Below are 22,212 nucleotides of genomic sequence, written 5' to 3' on the forward strand. Positions count from 1 at the left end.
ATCTGCAAGCAGTAGAGGATTTTACACATATGCTTTAATCCTGGTTGTTTAGGCTAGCTGATGCTGATCACCAAATTATCCGAGGCTTTAACCTAGTCTATTGTAGCTTTTAAAACTACAACCTGCTGGTATTTTCAGTGTTCTCCCCTGATAAATGGACTATTGTAAGTTCAATTTAGTGGAATCACTACCTAAGGGTACAGTGCTTTAAAGTTTTACCTGAACGTTGGTGCTTCTCTGTATACAGTTGAAAAACAAGCTATCACAGCAGAGGTAGTTGGACAGATTTTAAATTAACAAATAAATGTTTTTGAGCTTCTTATAAGAATTGAAAAGTATTTCTTTTGGACCTAGTTTCCCTCCACCCACGGTGAATGGGACCGGGGGGTTGGGACTAGGGAGAGGGCGGCAATGGGAATCGGGAGGGTACTTTGGAACATATTAAAACCCTAGGAGGGGTTTGTGAACCCTAGGATGGTTGGGTGAACCATCCTCCATGGGTGGAGGAAAACTTTCTCCATTTCTTTTTATATCAATCAAGTTGGTTTCTTTGGAAATCTGGGGTTTAGAAAGTCCTACTCATACCTGGGTCATCTTAAAGCATGAGTTCGAATTGCAGGATTACTGTTACGGATTCATACAAGAGGGGTGTGATGTTTCTTGTGAACAACTTTAGATGTAGGACTTCAACAAGAAAGAAAGCCACATGAAGTATTGGTTTCTTTTGAAATTGTTTAGATCTGTAGCAGCGCATCTCAACCATATGGTCATCGTATACCCACTATCTGTCTCCCTTTGTCTTTTCAGGTGTTAGGCAAAATAATATGAACATTGATTGTGTCATGTTCCCAACTGAGTTGGATGTGGAAGAACATGACTGCAAGCCAAAAAGAGTTGCCAGGGTTTTCCAACACCAAAAAAAAAAAAAAAAAAAAAAAAAAAAAAGGAATGGGGAATTCAATCTGATCCAGCTGAGTCAGATCTGATTATGTTACAGATCAGCCATAATTGGTCTTAATCTGCCTTGACACTAGAATTTGAATTGGCCGGAATCAGGATCGGCCAATTCCAATCCGAATAGGAGGTCTACTCTCATTTCATTAAGGGATAAAGTGGGGCGCAGGGTGCGCCCACAAATAGGGGTGGGCGAATGACCGCACCCCCTCCCTAATGCCCAAAATCCGGATCTTTATCACCTCCAGTTTGCTGACCGGCCCAGTTCCCCAGTTCCTCTAACAAAGGGGGGCTGAAATGACCTCTCTACCCATGCTCAAACACCCTGCCCGGGTGGGGTCCACCATCCCCCTATTAGAGGAACTGGGGAACTGGGCCGGTCAGCAAACTGGAGGTGATAATTTTCCCCAAAATCCTGCCCCAGGTGTCTGGAGTCTAGACGCCATGGTTCTAAGTATCGGTATCGTATCACCCGTATACGTATCGATTTTGCTAGTCACTGATACCAATACCATGCTGATACCATATCGGTAGCATGGTACGGCCAAGGGGTAAAATGGTTAGAGAACTCATTTTTTAAGGAAATTCAGGAATACGAATACTCTTGTCTGATACTGTCCGATACAACCGATCCAGGCCAATACCGTACCGGTACCATATCGGTTTTGTGTGTTGCCGATACCGTGCAATAAAACCATGCTCAGACTGAGAACGTGCGCCCTTTCATTAAATATATAATTGAAATGGTTTTGGTTTAGTCTCTTTTCTTGTATGTTTGTATACCGAGAACATATCTTCAAGCCAATGTTTTGAGTCATTGTTGAGGTTGGTTATTCTTTGCAGGCAAGTATTGATCCGGCACTGCCCGATATCGATGCCTGCCCAATCCTGTATTGGTGAAACGATTTTTATTAAGACAAATCTATGTTTTTCTCTATTGAAAGCAATCTGAATTGAGAGATACCTACGGCTTATCTTGATCTGAACTGAAACCTTCTACTTTTATGACAACGAAAGCCAGACTTTTGTTTGTTTAACAAGGAATTCTGTTCGACTCTTCCACTTACTGATATAGCAGAAATTTACATAGGATGCTTTTTAACATATCATTTGGTGCAAAAGGGGTTCCCCAGTTCCTCTAATAGGGGGAATGTGGACCCCATCCGGGCAGAGAGTTTGGGCATGGGTAGAGAGGTCATTTCAGCCCCCCTTATTAGAGGAACTGGGAACTGGGAACTGGGCCGGGCAGGGAACTGGGAACTGGGCCGGGCAGCCAACTGGAGGTGATAAAGTCTTACCCCAAAAAGGGTAACAAGTCTTACCCAAGAAAGGGTAAAGGTAATGGGATTGAAGGAAACAGTTCTAAGGCCCAGTGTCTGCAAGATCATATTGAAATTGAACAAATAGAAAGTGAAACCAGAAAAATAATTCATGAACTATATTTCCTCTTCTTTTCCTTTGTTTTTTTAGATAAATAAATCATCCACCAAAAAAATAGAGGTGAATAAAAATGGCTTATAACAATGGAAAATGGAAGGTTTTTTGTTTTTTTTTTTCAATTTTTATGGCGGGAGAAACATCAATTAACTCCCCGAGCTTTCTTTCGGGACTTGAACGGGAAATTAGAGGGTGGTGAAGGGGAAAATTCAATAGGGAGGTGGGGAGGCTCAGACTCACCGGAAAGCATCGCCACAACTTCTTTCATGGAGGGACGATGCACAGGCGAGCGTTGCAAGCAAAGAAGCGCAACTGTGATGAAGAGAAGTGCTTGAACTCGGTCCAGAGACTGAATGGATGGATCGACAAGGTCCAGCAACTTTCCAGCGTGAGCAAGATGACGAGTCCATGATAGAAGGTTGGCTCGTTCGAATTCCGACATGGGTGAAGCTGTCACCTGGAGAGGTCGTCGGCCAGAGATAAGAACCAACAGCAGAACCCCAAAACTGTAAACATCGCACTTCTCAGAGATCTGATCAGTACCACAGTACTCAGGAGCGATGTAGCAGACGGTGCCTCTCATGCTTGGGGTGCTGCTGACACCGCCACTCTTGGGAATCTCTCCGCTCGCCCAGTCCTGGCTGTTGCGCGAACCACCGTTCCTAAGGTCTCCGCTGAGCCCGTCTAACCACCAATCCACACTACTTCGACTACTCCTGCTACGGTTCTTCTTCCTCCTCTCGTGTACCGAATCCCCATCCCTCTGCCACCAACGTTCTCCAGCACTACTACCGCTTCGGGACTTGAGGCTTTTTTTCTTCTGTTTCTTAGCAAGTTCTTCACAGAACTCCTCGCGCCACCACTCCCGCGGCGGTCGACTCTTATCCTTCTTTGGAATCTTCTCCTCGTCCAGCGAATTCCACCACTCCAAACGCCTCTGTTTCTTCCGTTCTGATTTCCCACTGGGCTTCACCGTAACCGTACCCGTACCCGTAGCTTCATCAGCAGAAGCTGAAGATGTAATCCAATCTCTCTTGGGTCTCTCCTTAATCTCATTCCCAATCCATTCCATCACATAGTCCTTTACGCTCCCAGCGTCAGAAGCACTTCCGCCATTGTTCTGACGCCACCACCAGTCCTTCCCTGAAACACTCTTCTTCCTGCCGCCCTTCCGGTTTCCCCCGCCGCCACTAATTACATCCTTCTCACTGTCAACGCTAAGCTTATCGAAATAACCCTCTGACACGCTCGTCTTGTCCAAGATCTCAGAAGGCGACGCCTCTGCCACAAAGGTCGTCTCTGGTGACGCTTCGGCATCAGGTACCCCGATGATACTCCCCGGCGAGTGGTCCACACCGGCATTGCCGTCATCATAAGCCGTAGTCACGCTCTCTGTCTCTTCAAGTATAGATCCGTTGTCGTCTCCTCCTCCTCCTCCTCCATCGCCGCCATTATTCTCCAATCCCTCCTCTACCTTCTTCCCCTTGGATCCATTACTATTAACTTTAGGCGGCGCATCATTTACGACAATCTCAACGGCGACGGAATCGGAGTTTTCAATTTTCAATCGAGCGAGACCAAAATCAGCGATCTTGGCGGAGAAAAAACTGTCCAACAAGATGTTACTGGGCTTAATATCGCCGTGAATCACTGGAGGATCGCAGACGGTGTGGAGAAACTCGAGACCTTTGGCAATGTCGATTGCAACAGCTAACCGTTTCTTCCATTCCATCAGCTCTGGACACTTGCGATCAAGCAAGGCATCTTGCAAGCTCCGGTTATGCATAAGCTCATACACAAGCAGCCGCCTACGCTTCCTGTTGCAGGAGAAGCCAAGGAGCGACACCACATGGTCGCAGTCGATCTTACCAGCGAGTGACAACTCGTTCTGGAACTCGCGCTCCCCCTGCAAGGAACCAGAATCCATGATCTTAACAGCAATTTCTTGGCCAGAGGGAAGGGTGCCACGATAGACGGAACCAAAGCCGCCTTGGCCTAGACGGTTAGAGGAGGAGAAGGAAGAGGTGGCACGGCGGAGAACTTTGTATGAAAAGCGGTGAGGGGGCTTCAGATCAGCCGGAACCGTCCGATTACGGGACAATTTGCGGTAGAGAACGGCTATAAAGAAAAGAATAGATAGAGCGGCAGCGCATCCGGCGACTGGTAGAATGAGATTAGAACTGCGGTGGCGATGATTGTGTGTCTGGACTGGTTCACGTGGAGACGGTGGTGGTGAAGAGGCGGTTAGTGAAACCAAAGGCCGCGGCTGCGGCGGAGGCGGAGGTTGGCGTGAGGGCATGGCGGAAGCAAAAACAAAAGAAACGTTCAAGAAACATAAATCCTCATAACTGACCGGAAGAGGAGGAGAGTAATGACAGAGGAAGAGCCAAAGAGGAAGAAGAAAGAGTGAAACCCAAACACTACCCCACTTTATGACGGTGGTGTCTTGTTCGTGAACAACAAGTTAAACAACCAAACAGAGCATATCAAACACTTCTCTCTCTCTCTCTCTCTCTCTCTCTCTCTCTCTCTAGAGCTCTGTTGTTATTTTCTTTCTCTCTTTCTTTCTCTTATTATTCTGTGTGTCTCCTCTGCTGCTTTGCTATAACGCCAGTCTGATTTCTTCGTCGTCTTCTACTTTCTCCTTGTTACTGTTGTCGATTTCACATTTTTGTATTTTTGTTCAAACTAAATTAAAACAAGGGAATATGGCATCTTCTTCTGGGTAGGTGTAAATTTTTGGTGGTGGGGTTTGGTTGGGTTGACTAGTAAGGGCTATTTATGTAAATTGATGTGGAAAGTTTTTTTTCAATTGATCAGGGTTAAGTGAAATGACGGTAAAAGACGACGAAGATTGTTCCACGACTGGTAGGTCAATTTATGGGTAATATGGTAATTTCATCATGAATTTGACTATGGCTCCTTCGTCTTCTGCTTTACAGCCAGGGAGTAGTTAAGACTAAAGAAAGAGAGAGAGGTGAAATCATGTGAGACCCACTGCTGCCACTGGCACACAACTCACAACTGTGTGTGAGCGAGCGAGGGACTCAGTTTTCATTTAAAAGGAAGAATTTTTAAAAGATAAAGTTGTTGGAGGGGTGCTGACCTAATAAGCAATTTCCGAGACTGTGTCTGTGTGTGGTATGATGATTATTATAATCATTAAACCAAATGTGGATTTTTTCGGGAAATGGGTAAATGGGTGCGGCCCCCTCTTTATATTTACTAAAACAAAAAAGATGCCTTGGAACCGATCTCACTTTACTACATGCTTCAATAACCGTCAGATTGGGATCTCAATTTGGAGGATCCCAGCCGCTCCACATATAATCTCAGCTCCTTCTCTAATAAAGGATTTCAGAGTGTTTTAAGAAAAAATTCTACACGTGGCGGAAGGAAATGGTGGTAGCCGATAGCGTAAGGAGCTTAAATAAATATAATACAAGGGCGGCGGGCGGGCGGGCGGGCGGCGGGCGGGCGGGCGGGCGAGAAAAATGGGTCTTCTTTTACAGTCAATTCATACACTGGTTCTGTATGTCATATTTATTGAGGGTGGGTGCAGACTTGAAGAACTGGCTTTCGTTTTGGTATTTTGGGGCTAAGTTTCATTCCACCCATGTTCATGAATCTTTCCTAGGATTTTATTATGTTCCAAAATATTTTTACGATACTTCTTTTCTGTCTTCACCCATCTTGCGGTGAATGAGATCTCATTCATCATGGGTGGAGAGAAACTGAATTTTTTTAGTAGAATTAAAATTTATTTTTTTAGGGGTGGGGTAAGGGGGGGGGGGGAAATGTATGCGTAGGTGAAATAAGCACTCTACCCCGCATGAAATTTAGAAAATGTAATCTCATGTTTCTTCCGCATACGCTCAAATTGACCCTTGCACTGGTGTGGGGGGAGTGTATGGATACAATGGCCACTTTTTCCCACAAGAAACACTTCCCTATAGTTAATTTATTTGAATTAATTTAAGAGAAGAAGAGCCAGTGAGGGAGAAGGCAAGGAAATCATGTGGAAACCCCTTATGTTGTGTGTGTTATATTTAGATAATATCATTTTCAAAACAACACTATTTTTGTGGAGATTCCTCCGCACGGCACCGATGGGGAGTATTGGATGGTCCATTAATGTAATCTTCTTCTATTCTTCTATTGTCTTTCCTTCCTCTTTGGATCCCCGGAATTCCAATCCATCCCAACCAAACTTTATTACTTTCTCCTGTTTTTTTGGTAACCTTTTGTGCTAACTCTTTAATAAGACTTTTCTTTGCTTTTCGGTTTTCAACTTATCAAAAGGCTTGGGAGTTAAGCTCAGCCTTCTAGAATGGGCCTCCTGATTTTTGCTTTGTTTTCTTCACCCCTTTTAAAAATAAAAAATAAAAAAATTTTACTTTTATTTCTCTTCTTATATTAGTCAACCATCATCATACTACAAACGTGGAGCCTCTTAAGAGTTGAGCCTCAAGGAAGGAAATAGTGTGAAAGCTGAGAGACCTGCGACTGAGATTGAGAGCTCACAAATTCACTTCTGTTTCCTTTTCGTTTTGTTTCATCCCATAAAGCCAAGAGTAGGAATAAATGAATACTTATCACCCCCAATTCGTGGACATTTTTAATTCTTCCAATCCTTCCAATAGGGGGAGTGGACCCCATCTAGAGCACTATTTCCAGGTCAGGGGTAGAATGGTCATTTCTGCTCCCATGCAAGAAATTGAAAACCCATAGTAGTGACCTGTACATTCTCCTCGTTTGCCTTCTTTTCTTTTACCAAATTGCATATTTGCATGAGATAGAACTGACAGAAGATGGTAAAGGTCTGCAAAAGAATTTATTCACCCCTTTAAAATGTCCTCTCTTATCTTCTCTTTTCAAAATAAAAAACCCAATAAGTGAACTGATGTAACTTAACAAAGGAGGGTTGTAGACTTTGTTGGTATTAAATGAAATTAAAATACTTCCTATGATTTACTTGTGTTTTTTTTTTGATAAACATCTCCCATATGTTAAACCCAAGACCTGTCCAATGTGTGGAAAAATTTTAGTCCTACATTTGATAAAGAAGACAATGAAGTGACATTTATATATTGGAATAGGAATTACAAGGGTAAGGTTTCATGAAAGAAAAGATTCACTATGCTCTCTTGTCTTTAGGGTGTTTGGGTTTTATTTTAACACATACGTGCATCGGATCAATCGGGTTGGGGTCGTAACATGTGTGACTTTCTTTTTTGTTGGTGATTAGATTTAGGAAACAAAAACTCATTTACCGAAGTCCACATCCGGTCATTGAACATCAGGAAGATCACACTCTAAGTCAAGGTTTTTCAAAAACCTATTGACATTTCTTAAACTCCATCCAACATGGATCGATTTTTGTCTGATGTGAGGATGATGCAGGTGAATTACGTTGTACGTCGATCAAAATTCATCAGACATAGGTGACAACTAGTTTTCTATATCTTTTCTCTTTGAGAGACGCATCTCTTGGACCATTTTATACATGTGTTTCTAAGGGGTATTTCTCCACTATTAATTAGAGGATGTCCCCTGTTGCCGCTATTTTCTGTCCGGGCTAAGGTGGACGACCTGTAAGAGAGATGGAGAATGATCGGATAACCCCGAGGTTAACTCGTGGTAACTCTGATGATTCAGTTAGAAACGGGCAACTGTAAATATGAGAGAGAGACGATAAGAGTGTTCATGTCTCCATCTACCTCTGTATCGTGATCCTTATATAGTTCAAGTCGGTTTAGGTTTGACTGGATAGATAATCCAGCTGTCATGACCGACTCTGGATAGAGTCGGTCGTGATGAGCTGTCAATAGAAGGGATTGGATGGTACGGCGTTGCAAATGGGATTAATGAGGGGTGGCCCACATAGCAGTGTATCGTCAGTGGAGCTGTGAGGATATGTCAACACGTGTAAAGGCGTATTTTTGTATATATCAGATGCCCCCCACTCCCTAGACTTATGAGAGTAAGGGTAAGGGAGTATGAAAAAAGAATATCATATGGGGCGGACGATGAGTTTATTCATGACATATAGAAATGAAGTAAAATAAAAAGGATTTGTTGAAAATAACATAGGTAAATGCTCGCTTGGCAGATAATCATTTGGTTTTCACGGTGGAGTATGCCGAGCGTTTTGATGCCTGGCAGGCCGTGCATAGTTGTAATTGTGGAGTACGCAGAGCATTTCCGTGCCCGACAGGTAATGCACGGTCCTGGGACGCAGCCTTACCAAGGAAACATGTTGAACATTGACATGTCCGACAGATAATGCTCGGCCACGGGTTGTAGGCGAGCACCTGTGTGCCTGACGGGTAATGCTCAGTTATGGGATGCAGCATTCGTACTCGATAGATAATGCTCAGTTATGGGCTGAGGTATTACAAAGAAAATGTGCTGAACAGTGGCGTGCTCGGCGGGTAACGGACGGCAACAATATCGCAGCATTTACTGAGAAGAAATGTATCGAGCACCCGTGTGCCCGACGGATAATGCTCGGTGATATAGCTGGGGGAGTAGCCGAGAGAAATATACCGGGCATTTGTGAGCTAGGCTGATAACGCTCGACGATAACTTGGAGATTTGTCGAGAGAAACATGCCGAGCATTTTGCAAGCTCGGCTGATATTGCTCGGTTATAAATCTCTAGACACCCGAATCACTTACTCTTTTTTTTTTTTTTTATATTCAATTCAAAAAAGAGAAAGTTATGATATAGAGAATCTTAAAAACCTTAAATTTCACTACCACGGGGAATAAGCTTTGTTTGTATTTCCGTTTTAGCTCCTCTTTCTTTCTTTATATATATATATATAGTTTTTAAAGGAAAGAAAAAGGAGGGTAATTGAAACCTGAAGGCATACTTACTTGGGAATCGAGACAGATTATTTAGGTAGGTAGAGGGGAAAGTTAGAGTATAATCCAAAAGTGTGAAATTCAAACTTTACCAAACGCTAGGTTACCCGAGCATTTGGCTTCTCGGCACATAATGCTCGGTGTATTCGAGTACTTAAATAAATGCGCATATCATGCTTGGTATACAATGCTCGTGTAGTCCGTGCATTTGTTCTGTTTGGTGTATAATGGTTGGTATATATATCGCGATGGGGCTTGTCGAGCAGAAATAATGTGATCTGAACATTGTAGTTTTCAATAGAGAATGCTCGATGTTGATGCCGAAGTGTTACGAACAAAAAGATGGATCGAGCATTTGGTTACTCGATAAGGGAGGTTTACAAAGTGACCGAGCATTTTGTTAAGCCGAGCGTTTATATGCCCGGTTGAAAATGCACGGTAAAGAGAGAAAAATAGGATTTGCTTGAAGATATCTATGTTTGTAAGAAATAAGAAAAGAAAGTGTGTGGACATATATGTTATGCCCGGCGAATAATGCTCGGTTGCGATGCCGTAGCATGTGATAGCAAATGGAGCCGAGCATTTGTATGTCCGACGAATAATGCTCAGCTGCGATGCAGTAGCATGTGATAGAAAATTGTGCCGAGTGTTTGTATGGCCGACGAATAATGCTCGGCTGCAATGCCATAGCATGTGAGAGAAAATGGCGCCGAGCATTTGTATACCCGGCGAATAATGCTCGGCTGCGATGCCATAGCATGCGGACATAATGCTCGGCTGCGATGCCGTAGCATGTGATAGAAAATTGCGCCGAGCGTTTGTATGCCCGACGAATAATGCTCGGCTGCGATACCGTAGCATGTAATAGAAAATGGCACCGAGCATTTGTATGCCCGACGAATAATGTTCGGCTGCGATGCCGTAGCATGTGTTAGAAAATGGCACTGAGCATTTGTATGCCTGACGAATAATGCTCGGCTGCGATGCTGTAGCATGTGAGAGAATGTGGCGTATTTAATAGAGAATTTGTGCCGAACTAAGCAGCTTTGTAGAGTGGATTTATCAGTTTGAAATAAATTATAAATTAAATAAGAGAAAAAGAATTATATTTCCAAGTAACAAATGAGTAAATAAAACTTATTGATAATATTTATGCAGATTTACTTGGGGACCGAGCTTACCTGCTATCATCCTCCGTATAATTCCTAACTGATTCACGATCATCTCAATGATTGGGTCGATTATTCCTCCTTTGATCTGCAAGAATTCTTTGCTTCTTCCGATCATCTTTGCAATCTTCACGATCTTCCTGATCGGATCTTTTCTTGTCAGATTGTCTTCGTGCATTTTCTCTTTTAGCATCCTTGATCTCTGTGTCGTTCATGAACTTTTCGTATCGGACCAAGAGCTCATTCAAGTCGTCCGGTGGTTTTTTGCATAGGGAGAAGTTTTTGCATAGGGAGAAGCTTAGATTTACGTCGAAGATTCCAGCGACAAGGGCAGCTTTGGCAACTACCAGACAAGTTCCTAAATTTCCAACTTCATGATGCTGCAACGGGAAACAAAGTCATGTAAAGATTCATTTGATTTTTGTGTTAATGTGGTGAGACTACCAGAAGTCCTCTTGTGATGGCGACTACCAATAAAGGTAGTGGCGGATGTTGTACTGAGTTCGCGAAAGACATGGATTGACTTGGGTAGGAATTTGTTGAACCATATCCTTGCCGCACCCCGGAGGGTTGTTGGAAACGCGTGGCACAAGGTGGGGTTGGATGCGCTGCAGTAAGCCATGAAGGCATTGAATCCTTCCAAATGTTGAACAGGGTCGGTGGTCCCATCATAATATTCGAGGACTAGCATCTTGAAACCCTTGGGAAATTGAAAAGCCGAGACCTCGTCTGATAGTACCGTTGTGCCAGAGAAAACAGGTTTCTCGGCTTCATCTTGGACTCGGATCATTTTTTGCATTTGATCTTGTAATTGCTTGATCTATTTGTTGAGGTGCTGTTTTCGGTGACTGATCGGCTAGCATTGCCAGGGTTTTGTTGGATTGAAATAATGCAGTTTTGGTTTGTCACTTACTTTGAGCGTGGTTTCTCGATTTTCAACCGGGGTCTGTAGAAGAAGATTGACTGTAGTTGCTTGCAGTGTGGTTTGGATTGGTAGGAGGAGCTTTCTCTTCGGATCCATGTACAGCTGATGCGCAGAAGTGCCGCGGGATTTGGGGCGCGAATGACAGGATAAACATGAGTGCTATTGGCTGTAAGATTCTGATCTCGTTTGGGAGAAACTGCTCGCGAGACTTGAGAGTTTGTTTCGATGTTGAAGGTCGAAAGGCTCTGGTATTTACCATCTTCGGTATTCGCGGGTATGACGGTCAATACTCTTGTCATTCCCATAGACGGCGCCAATCTGTTGCCGCTATTTTCTATCCGGACTGAGGTGGACGACCTGTAAGAGAGATGGAGAATGATCGGATAACCCCGAGGTTAACTCGTTGTAACTCCGATGATTCAGTTAGAAATGGGCAACTGTAAATATGAGAGAGAGACGATAAGAGTATTCATGTCTCCATCTACCTCTGTATCGTGATCCTTATATAGTTCGAGTCGGTTTAGGTTTGACTGGATAGATAATCCAGCTGTCATGACCGACTCTGGATAGAGTCGATCGTGATGAGCTGTCAATAGAAGGGATTGGATGGTACGGCGTTGCAAATGGGATTAATGAGGGGTGGCCCACATAGCAGTGTATCGTCAGTGGAGCTGTGAGGATATGTCAGCACGTGTAAAGGCGTATTCTTGTACATATCATCCCCCAACACATCAAAATTGGTTCTTTTAAGTGCCATACTCTCTTTCCCTCTCTCATCTTGTGTATGTGTGTATCCGAAGAACACACTCTTGTTCTTCTTCTTTAAGAGCTTTCTTTTACAATTCCCTTTGAAAGTCTACTTTGAGTATTAGCACAACTATATAAAACTTGAAAAGATGGAATATGAGAGTGCACTATACTACTTTGAAAGCAAGGGTTATCTCATCTTAGGGATCAAATCACATTTGTTTCAATTGCACCAGTGGAGATGCCTATGGTCTTTAGGACAACGTCAAGTGAAATGACTCAGCCCACATGCATTGTTGACAAGAGTAACATGCCATTGAACTGATATTTTGACTAATACAATAGATAAATTTTGGTTCTATCTTACTACAAGTCATCATTAATATTTGACAACAAATCTAGGAGGAATTACAACATTCTCTTATTTCTTGATGGCCAAATGTTCTGTTTCGGGGGCGTAGGATGCGTCCAGACACATGGGGGCGAGCAAAATGACCGCCCCATGTGTCTGGGTGCAGTCTATGCTCCCAGGTAGAGAACAATCATCCTTTCTTGATATAAATTATAAAGGAAGCAACACTTACATTTAAATAGCGAAGGCAGCTAGGCCGTCTACATTGTTGTCCCCTCGAGAAAGCATGAGAGAGAGAGAGAGATTTTGTCTTGTAACATTTTCTTACGAAAAAAGAATTTGACTTGTAACACCTGAATTTTGTAAATTAATACCTTAAAATCAAAATTAAAAATATGAAAAATGTCTAATCACAGCAAATCCCTGTTTTATTTTTTAATATTATCCTTATCCTTTTTTTTTTTTGTTGGTAAACAATATTATCCTCATCATAGTGTCTCTACTTGTTACTTGGATGGGATGAGAGAGGAGTTTCTTGTAACACCTGAATTTTTTAAATAATTATGTAGATTTTGTGAGGTTTCCAAAAGGGGAGGGATTGGATTTCCACTTTCTTATAAAACACTCAAAATAGCAAGCATAAAGATGCACGATTTCAAATGTTATTTTTATGAAAATAAATTATAATTCCAACACATTTGGGTCTGGATTTAAGAAATGATAATGGGATAAGAATATAGAATATAGTAATATAATAAATTAATGCTATATGGTCAGTCTTATACACTGGTTATTAAGAATTCATCAATCTCACAACACTTCCAACCACTTTTTCATCTCATCTACCCAATTTCAATTCAAAATGGTGCTGTCAACTTCAATTGCATACAAGGTTTTTTTTTTAATCTTTTTTTATATTTATAAGATATGAATACATAGGGTGCCAATCGGTCGGATGAGGTCGGTTTCGGTCAAATCTAGGCAGTCCCCACCATTTATGGTCTTGCACTATTTAGGTAATTGGGTCTCGTAGACCACAGCATGAACATATTTCTATTCGATCAGTCAGTTATCAGTCTATAATCAGGCTTAAGTATTGGACTATAATCAGGCTTTAAACAACTTAGTACTAATTAGCCTATAGACAGCCCTTAAACGAGTCAAGCTAAATTGGCTTAAACAGGCTAATCTTTAACTATTAAAGATCGGTTATCGATGGATCACAATATTCTATCAGTCATTGGGCAACTACCTTACACCGGAAACATTGGATTTATAATAGGTTGGTTTTCAAGTCCAATACGATAATCGATCTGACCGATCAGTTAAAATCGGGCCCACATATTTTTTTTTGAAATTGGATTAACATACTCTTTTTTTTTTTTTAATGATATGTGATGCTTAGACCTTAGTGATTGACATACCCATTTGATCATTTACTTAGTAAGTTGATGTAATAGTGAGGTCGAGGGAAAAAAAAAAAAAAAAAACCAATTAATTCAAAAGGCCACGAGGAAAAAGAAGAAGAATATGATCTTTGATTTGCCTTTCTTTTTCATATTGTTTAAGAGCTGGTCCATGTAATGTATCTCAACTTGAATTTGAGATAGCTTGATAGGCGCAATATTCCTAGATTTGGTAAATGTGGTTCTTATTTTTTTGGTTGGATGGTGGTGGGGTGGGGGAATCCTACACTAGATGAGGAATAGAAAATCTTAAACTCGAAATCTTTTGGGGTAAGGGTCTACTATACTTGCCTCAAGCTAGCTGTGCTACCATGTGTTTTCTTTTCTCGTATATATTTCCTTGTTGGTCTTTATTCCTCTCCCTCTATAGTCTATAACCTTGCCAAAGACTTTGGGTAACCATTCAATAACATCCAATTTAATACTATGATGGACCATGTTTGATAAATTGTGTTTTACCATTAAGATTTGATAGATAAAACTGTCTCATTAAATATAAGGTGGTGAATTATAATTGTTACAATGGTAAATTATTTTTCCAAATATCACGAAGTATTTATTCTGTCACGGAGACGAATGATTGGAATATTCGATATGTCAAGTTTTGTAGTCTAATTCAAGTATTCAACCAAATACCCCTTTTGTAATGACACGAATTTTATGTATATCCATCCAAGCATGTGTATCAGTACTCTAGACATTACTTTGCACTCTTTTGACTCTGAGTGGGAACGGACATTTAGATTTTAAAAAAAAAAAAGATGGCTCAGATTTATCGATGGATATGATACCAATACCATTTTGATGTCGTACCGGTATCAAGTACCGGTGCTACCAATACATATTGGTAATTGGTGGATACGATACCAATACCATGATCCATGGATGCAAGTGGCAGCATGCATGGGTGGTGGAGTTTGTTTTTGTTCTTGTTTTTCTTCGTTCTCCAGTCGATCTTTAATAAAAAGAAGTCATGGAACCGTTTTTCTTGATTTACTTAAAAAATTTCATGTGAATGATATTTTATATGAGAATTTTCTTTCATGTAGAATGTTTCTATTTTTTCAAAATTCTTTTTTAAAGATTGTACATTAAAATAATCAACGAAAAAGATCTTATTTTATAGGAAAATTTTCACTTTGCCATTCTTTTTACATGGAACCAGACAGAGCCGTGCGCAGTTTCAAATGTAGGAAGATAAGTCAAAATGAACAAACTTCAGCTACCCCAAACAAGATTCCAAACAAGGGTCAACATGGTTGTTGGGTTAGGTCAAAATTAACAACCTTGGATTGAAGGATTTAAGTTTTCAGAAGTATGAATTTAAGCAGCATCTATGAACAGAAGAGTAGGCAAAAAGTTTTTTAGGTGGACAATTTCCTATATGGGGGGTGGGGTGGGGTGGGGTGGGGATCCCACCCGGGCAGTGTTCAGGCAGGGGTAGGGTGGTCATTATGCCCCCTTGATAGGGGAGTAGGGAACTAGGTTGGGCGGAGAATTAGAGGGGGATAAAGATTTGGTGGGCATACTTGGAAAATTATCTCCTCCAGTTTTCTGCCTGGCCCAGTTCCCCAGTTCCTCTAATAGGAGGTGATGGACACCACCCGGATAGAGTGTTTGGGTAGGGGTAGGGTGGTCATTCCAATCCCCCCTGTTGTTAGAGGAACTGGAACTAGAGAACTAGGCCGGGCAGGGAATTGGAGGTGATAAAGATCCGGGCATACCTATATGGAATTTAGGAATGGGCATACTTCTTGTGCTATGTGGAAGGTTGATATGACAAGTCCAAAAATTGATTATCTTGAGAATAGTCTAGATTGATCACGCGTCAATTTTCAACCTCAAATTCAATTATTTATGCTCTCACGTATGTTCTTACACCCTTTCTAGTCCCGTGGACCCTCCTCATTATCTACAAATAAATAGTTTTGCCAACCTCAAATTCAATTATTTATGCTCTCATGTATGTTCTTGCACCCTTTCTAGTCCCATGGACCCTCCTCATGATCTACAAATAACTAGTTTTGCCACGTGACCAACGCCGATGGGCTTAAAACTAGCACGAACAAAGGACCATGTGGTCTACCTACACAAAAGTGGCTGTGCCTGACTCAAATTTTCCCATGGACCCTCTTCAGGATTTTCCCTCGCAGATGTGGCTGTGCCCGACTCAAATTTTCCCATGGACCCTCTTCAGGATTTTCCCTTACAGATGTGGCTGCGCCTGACTCTAGTTTTCTAGTCTTCAATGTATCAAAAGTAAAGTGGGCTGTGCCTGACTCAAGTTTTCTAGCCTTCAATGTATTAAAGGTAAAATGGCTGTCACCATTACATTATGGAGATCCATCTGCTGCTATTCACCTATGAATCCATCACATGAACAATGGACATAAAAAGTTGTTCCCTTAGTTAACACTTCTTTTATGCTAATCTCTCTTCCATATACCTTACCAATGTAACTCAGATACAAATCCAATTGCAGATGGGCAGAAGAAGAATCAACACTACATACCATAATGGAGTGTTCGTGGTCATAACATGCTGTGTACACTCTCACTCCCAAAGCAGGTTACAAGTGAGGTATTTAATTGAAAGCTAGATTTTACATTGGGAGGGCGAAATGGGAGCAAAAGCCATATAAGTGAATCGACCACTTCTATTACTACCAGAACCATTCACGTCTTGCATCCACTGCTTTAAAATTGGTTGATACTAGAGGCATAGTTCCATAGAGGGAAATGAAGTCATTGAGGCATGTGTTCCTTCTATTACTGTGCCCATTCAGACTGCTGATACCCGATGAACCAATCTCATATAACTTCCCTGTGAGTGCATGAAACTAGTGAGCAAAGTACCCAAGGAATGGCCATTTTATGTAAACTAGGAATAGTAAACCAATATAAGATATTGGGAAAAGTGACACTTCCTGGACCTATCAAAATAAGCTCCTCTTTAAAGTCCACATGAATGATATGGTAAATCCGATCATTGCATAGTGTGGACAATCAACTTGTCATGTTTCATACTCAAATTCAACCACATAATCTTTTGTATATTGGCATGCGTTTCCATGTATGTCCATGCACGCCTATGGTACTCCGATCACTACTATGCACTCTTCCATAGTACTGAAGTTTTAAAGTTTTGATTTTCAACTTCCCAAACTCCGTTTGGACTGAAACTTGACATGTGAGCAAGGGACCGAGGGATCTACCTATCTACACAATTTGGGCCTATCCAACATGCCACGTGGCAGATTTTTTTAACCGACTAGATAAGCTTATCTAATTGGGCCAACCCCCAGGGTGTTAATGCACAGTATCAAAACGGTATCGGCCAGTTACGAAACCAATACCGTATCCGATATGTATCGGATGGTTTTGCCCTCAACGATACCGATTTCTGTATCGTTTTTTACCATTTTACCCTCTGTCCATACCATATCACTGATCTGGTATCGGCTGTTATGGCCGATCTGATATCTTTTCCTAAAACCCTGGGCCAACCAGATATACTTTGCCCTATGATATTAAAACCAAAACAAACCAATTATAGAAAAGCTTCAGTAGTTCATGTATGTGCTCAGAGAGAGAGGCAGCAGCAGCAATCACCTTTAACCCAGATTGGAGGAGCACCCGTGGCATTTGCAACAAGAAGAGACATTGCAATGTCTTCACAGTTTCTGCAAGAAAGCAGGTGAGGATCAGCCATGGATATAGTTTCACATACATGTCCACAAGCTAATAGAAAACATATCCCAACCCCAAGGAGTAAACTCAACTGACCTTTCCCTAGTCACGTAATCACGTATCGATGAAGGCATTGTGTATGTGTACAAATCCAAGTACATCCTGTGAAAGAATGATGCTTTTGAGAGGACCATACTGTAAGTACCCATCCACCAAACTGACCACCAACCTCCATATTTATAATATGCATCACCATCCTTCTACATCAGATGAAAGTTTATGTTAAAAGACAATGTACCCAAGAAAGAAAAAGAACAAAACGGAGGAGATTCTCGTGAAAAAGAAATTCTATTTGTAAGAAATAATATACATCTGATTTCATGGTTCCAGAGATTCTGGATCACTTGAATAAAGTCTATTAATCTTGCATAAATGACTATATCTGCTGCATTACTGTATGATACTATGAGCAGTTCAGTTTCTGTAGAAGATCAAGTGGAAAAAATGTTACATCTCCACCACATAATTTACTTGTGTACAGATGAAAAACTTTCACATAATGACAATGCCAGTAGAATAACTGGTTGAGTTCTCAACTGTGACAACAAGGTTGCAGGTTCAATCCCATCTCACTACCAAGAAAGAAAGGAAAGTATGGAAGTTTGTCTAATTAGCCGCATTGGTGAGCATCCCACATAGTTGTCCAAACGTTTAAACTAACATTTTCTATCTTACAAAATGTGCAAGTGTCCTTGTCATATGGTGTTCAAGTAATGAACCATAAATTCTATTATCAGAAATTCTACCAACAAGCAACACTTTCGAAAGAAAATCTCACTCAGTACTATATTGCAAAGGAAGTTACGCACCTCTACGTCTATCCAATGCATGCGGGGAACAAATCCCACCATTGTGGATGGGGCACTTTGCCATACAGTAAACGCCATATCCAGAGTGGTGCAGGGAACAATAACATCATCATCCACAGAAAAAATTGCATCTGTTCTGAGGTCCTCAATTGGCTTAAATCTATTATTCAAATTGTCTTCCTCATTCAGGTCAAATTTAAAGTTGGGTTTATGAGCAGTTTGTGACTTCGACTGTACAATATGTTTAAGATAGGCTTTTAGGCTCTTCGATGGTGGATCACTCTCACTCCAAACCACACGTATAGCATCAGCCCCACTACATGATGCATAATGACCAACGGCTTGCTTAAGGAGAGAATTGCGCTTCCATGTGTTAATCAACACTGTGTAACCACACCTACAATAAACCAGAACTCAAAACTTTTAAAACAATAGGAATAATGTACCAAAGATGTTTCTTCAATAAAAATAAAGTAATGATATGTTATAAGAGCATTAACAAGAACATAGAGATAGATTATGTGTTTAGAGACCATAGTCAGACAGATGATATTGGTCTATCAGAGATTGTCTGCAAGGAATCAATGATTAGTCACAACATTGTGGGTTTACATAAAAATAGACAGAACTGCATGTCAATGATACCAGTGCTGAAGACAAATTTTTCTCTAGACTGAACAAGACAGACATATCCACACACACACACACACACACACACACAAACACATACACACCCAAATACTGCCAGGTGGGGTGGGAGGCAAAACCATTGTGCTCTAAACTTTCCTATATTGATATAGTCCAAGATGCAGAATACAAATGAGTGAGATGGCAGTGATGGGAAGAAATGGTGGCCTTTGAATGCTTTGAATACCATAATATAAAAACAGAAGCTATCAATGGCAAATGACTGAATTTTCCATTATAAGCTATTGATGGCAGACCTTTTTTGATCCCCTGTTCCATATAAAATAGATGAAGTGTATCCTCTTTGACATAATAATCTTCTACTTCATCCTCCCAATTCAAATGTTCACCGCAAATAAATTGGGACAAAAATACATTGAAGCTTGAATTAGAAGATGAGCTATTCCAAGACAGTTTGAGTGAAATAGGCAAAGAGGCTTGACGATGAAAGATGAGGAAAGAAACGGTAAATGGTATTTTGGTAAGTTCAGATTTCCAGGGGATTCAGGTAACTTTCAGCAAGATCAGGTATTTCAGTATTTTAGTTTGTAACAGATATTTTGGTAAGTTTGTGGTAGTTTAGAGTGAGAAGGGAGGGGTCTTCCCTCATTTCGGTTAATTTCCATCCAGTTTTACTACAGTTGGATAAGGGTAATCCTGATTTGAGTCAAAGGATTGAAGTAACTGTCATTAGAGAGATACTTGCTTTCTAGCTTGTAAGTAAAATTCTTCTTCTTTTTTTTGCAGGGGGGGAGGGGGAGGATGTAGAAAAGTAAATCTAAATTGCATTGAGATAGTTTTGCGTGTAAATGAGAGTTCAGTTGTACCACAAGGTGAAAAAAAAAATCCAATTTTTCATTTTTTTTTTGCCATCAAGAAAGAGAGAGCTTAAAATCCCATTCTTTTAGCTCAATTGAGTGATATAATGGGTATTCACAGTGACTGAAGATAGTCGGACTTTTTTAACTATCTAACTATCTGTAGAAGTTGCCTTCCACCCCCCCCCCCCCAAAAAAAAAGAAGAAGAGTATATCTTTGAAATGCTTGAAAGTATAGTTGGACTTTTTTTTCTTGAATTGGATATACTATACTGCATCTTCAATCTCTGCTTAAATTGAAGTTCCGTTACAAGCAATCATTTAAAAACAAAACCATGGTGGAAGAAGGTCAAGTAAAAATCTGAGAACTATTCAATCACTACAATAACAAATGCCATTTTTCAGTCTATCCAGTTGCAGACTTGCTCAGAGAGTATGATTTCAAGGGGAAACAAAGTTACCCGTTTATCTCTTCTCACCCAACCTGATACAAGAGGACAAGGCGATGCATATTGAAGCGAACTAATTACATCATGAATGACAAGGTTATGCCCAAGGAAATCTACAGTTTGATTTTCAAAGTCAAAGGACCAATTCATTGAACTCTTCACTATAGCACTTGCGTTAGAGACTGTCCCATTTTCTTAGATCTTTTGGTCTCTTTTTTTTTTTTTAGGGGGGTGGGGGAGGATATAGATCATCATTCACCATCTTTCCAGTTCCCTCAGTATAAAAATTGTCCTGTGGCAAGTCTGCCACTCGAAGAACAACTCAAGGACCCTCAACCACAATAGATAGTATTAACTAAGCTATGGGTAATATGCAATTAACAAGTTACTCAACCAGTGAATTTGAGACGAAAAAGAAGAAAGATTGAATCCCTCTTCAACCCACCAAGTCCCCCCCCCCACCCCCCACCCCAACCTTCAAAACCTGGGGAAGCTGAACATACTGTTAGACTGAGACCACATCGATCTTCCAAAACAGGGAGTAGAGACAGTTACCAATAGGTTTCAGTGTCAGCATAATAAAAGTAGGGGAAAAGATGGCTAGTAGGAGACAGCAACCTGACCTAAAGTCCCGTAAGAGAGAGTCTGATCAATTATATCTAGAACGATTTACGGATCTTGATCAATTTTCTCCAATCGCACAAACTAAGGCCCCCATAGTTGCAACCCAGATCAAGAGCTCAACCCTCCATAAATATTCTTAGCAGTTTATTATAACAAAAATAAACAATCCCCGAATTCAAAGAATAATCAAATAAATTTACACTTGATTAAATACTATAAATAAATAAAATATTTCTAAGAAGAAAATGATCGACCAACAGAAACAAATACAAAGAAATAAGGCTTAAAAAACGCAAACATTTGACACTAATCCAACAATCCAGGAAAGAAGCAATAAATACTTGACAAGATCAGATAATCCAAAAAAGGTCGCAAAGCGCATACCTAGAAGGAGAAGAAACCGAAGAAGGGTAATGAGGGTTCCATCCCATGAAAGAACCGATCTTGAGGCCAAAGAAAAGAAGAGTGAGGAAGAAACAGAACACGAGAAGTAGCTTAAACTTGCCAACCCCAAGCAACTGGCGGATCCGACGTAGTAGAAAAGGTGAGCGGATATTGTAGATACCCCTGGTGGAGGCTTTCTCCTTGGCTGGTGAATATAAACCACCGTTGAGACCAGCTCCGTTCAAAACAACTTCTCTCAATCCGATGATGGCCGCCATGACCAAACTCCATCAATTTACAGGCCAATCCTGAGTGGATTTTCCCGAGGAAGACAGAGATCTCTCCTTCACAACTACGGTATTTATTGAGGTTTTCAGATTGAAAGAAAGAAGTTCTTCTCAATCACAAATTTAACAGCAGTTGCTTTTCAACGACACTCTCTCTCTCTGCTGCTGATGATGATGCACTGCTGCGTATAATTTCAGATTTGCAGGGATCATAATGTGGGAGGTTTACATTAATTAATTAAGATAACTTTTTGATTAGCAATGACTAATGAAAGAGATTTGATAATGGAATCTCGTGGAGAAGAGATTCCCCAACTATTATATGATTGCACTATTCTGTAGAGCTTCCCAGTGTTTCCTGTCACTGTCACCTGTGTTGTATGTAAAGTCGTAACTCGTGACGTGTCATATCGCGTGACGGATAGAAGTGATGTGGTGGGCTCCATCAGCCTCCATCTTAGAATTCTGGTGAGCCTGTGCGCTTAT

General features: G+C 41.0%; 2 protein-coding genes across 2 annotated transcripts; both read right to left on the bottom strand.

The window, feature by feature from the left end:
* Positions 1-2,368: 2,368 nt before the first annotated feature.
* Positions 2,369-4,721, bottom strand: LOC122666235 (receptor-like serine/threonine-protein kinase At2g45590). Its single transcript, XM_043862390.1, has 2 exons — positions 3,889-4,721; positions 2,369-3,816 (listed from the first exon to the last, which is right to left on the bottom strand). The coding sequence occupies exons 1-2, from the start codon at positions 4,688-4,690 to the stop codon at positions 2,534-2,536; spliced, it is 2,085 nt and encodes a 694-aa protein (XP_043718325.1). The 5' UTR covers positions 4,691-4,721; the 3' UTR covers positions 2,369-2,533.
* Positions 4,722-16,464: 11,743 nt separating this feature from the next.
* Positions 16,465-21,751, bottom strand: LOC122666180 (glycosylinositol phosphorylceramide mannosyl transferase 1-like). The gene is made up of 5 exons (XM_043862320.1): positions 21,440-21,751; positions 18,478-18,874; positions 17,705-17,868; positions 17,531-17,601; positions 16,465-16,742 (listed from the first exon to the last, which is right to left on the bottom strand). Exons 1-5 carry the CDS (start codon positions 21,715-21,717, stop codon positions 16,582-16,584), a joined length of 1,071 nt encoding a protein of 356 aa, XP_043718255.1. The 5' UTR covers positions 21,718-21,751; the 3' UTR covers positions 16,465-16,581.
* Positions 21,752-22,212: the final 461 nt, after the last annotated feature.

The sequence above is a fragment of the Telopea speciosissima genome, chromosome 6 (genome assembly GCF_018873765.1).
Source record: "Telopea speciosissima isolate NSW1024214 ecotype Mountain lineage chromosome 6, Tspe_v1, whole genome shotgun sequence".
Classification (NCBI taxonomy): domain Eukaryota; kingdom Viridiplantae; phylum Streptophyta; class Magnoliopsida; order Proteales; family Proteaceae; genus Telopea; species Telopea speciosissima.

Coding starts and splice junctions, on each gene's coding strand:
- LOC122666235 (XM_043862390.1), bottom strand. CDS start 4,690: ATGCCCTCACGCCAACCTCCGCCTCCGCCGCAGCCGCGGCCTTTGGTT. Junction 3,817..3,888: donor TGCGCCGCCTAAAGTTAATA/GTAATGGATCCA, acceptor GAGGAGGAGGAG/GAGACGACAACGGATCTATA.
- LOC122666180 (XM_043862320.1), bottom strand. CDS start 21,717: ATGGCGGCCATCATCGGATTGAGAGAAGTTGTTTTGAACGGAGCTGGT. Junction 18,875..21,439: donor TCGGTTTCTTCTCCTTCTAG/GTATGCGCTTTG, acceptor GGTTTATTGTAG/GTGTGGTTACACAGTGTTGA. Junction 17,869..18,477: donor TGCATTGGATAGACGTAGAG/GTGCGTAACTTC, acceptor CATCTGATGTAG/AAGGATGGTGATGCATATTA.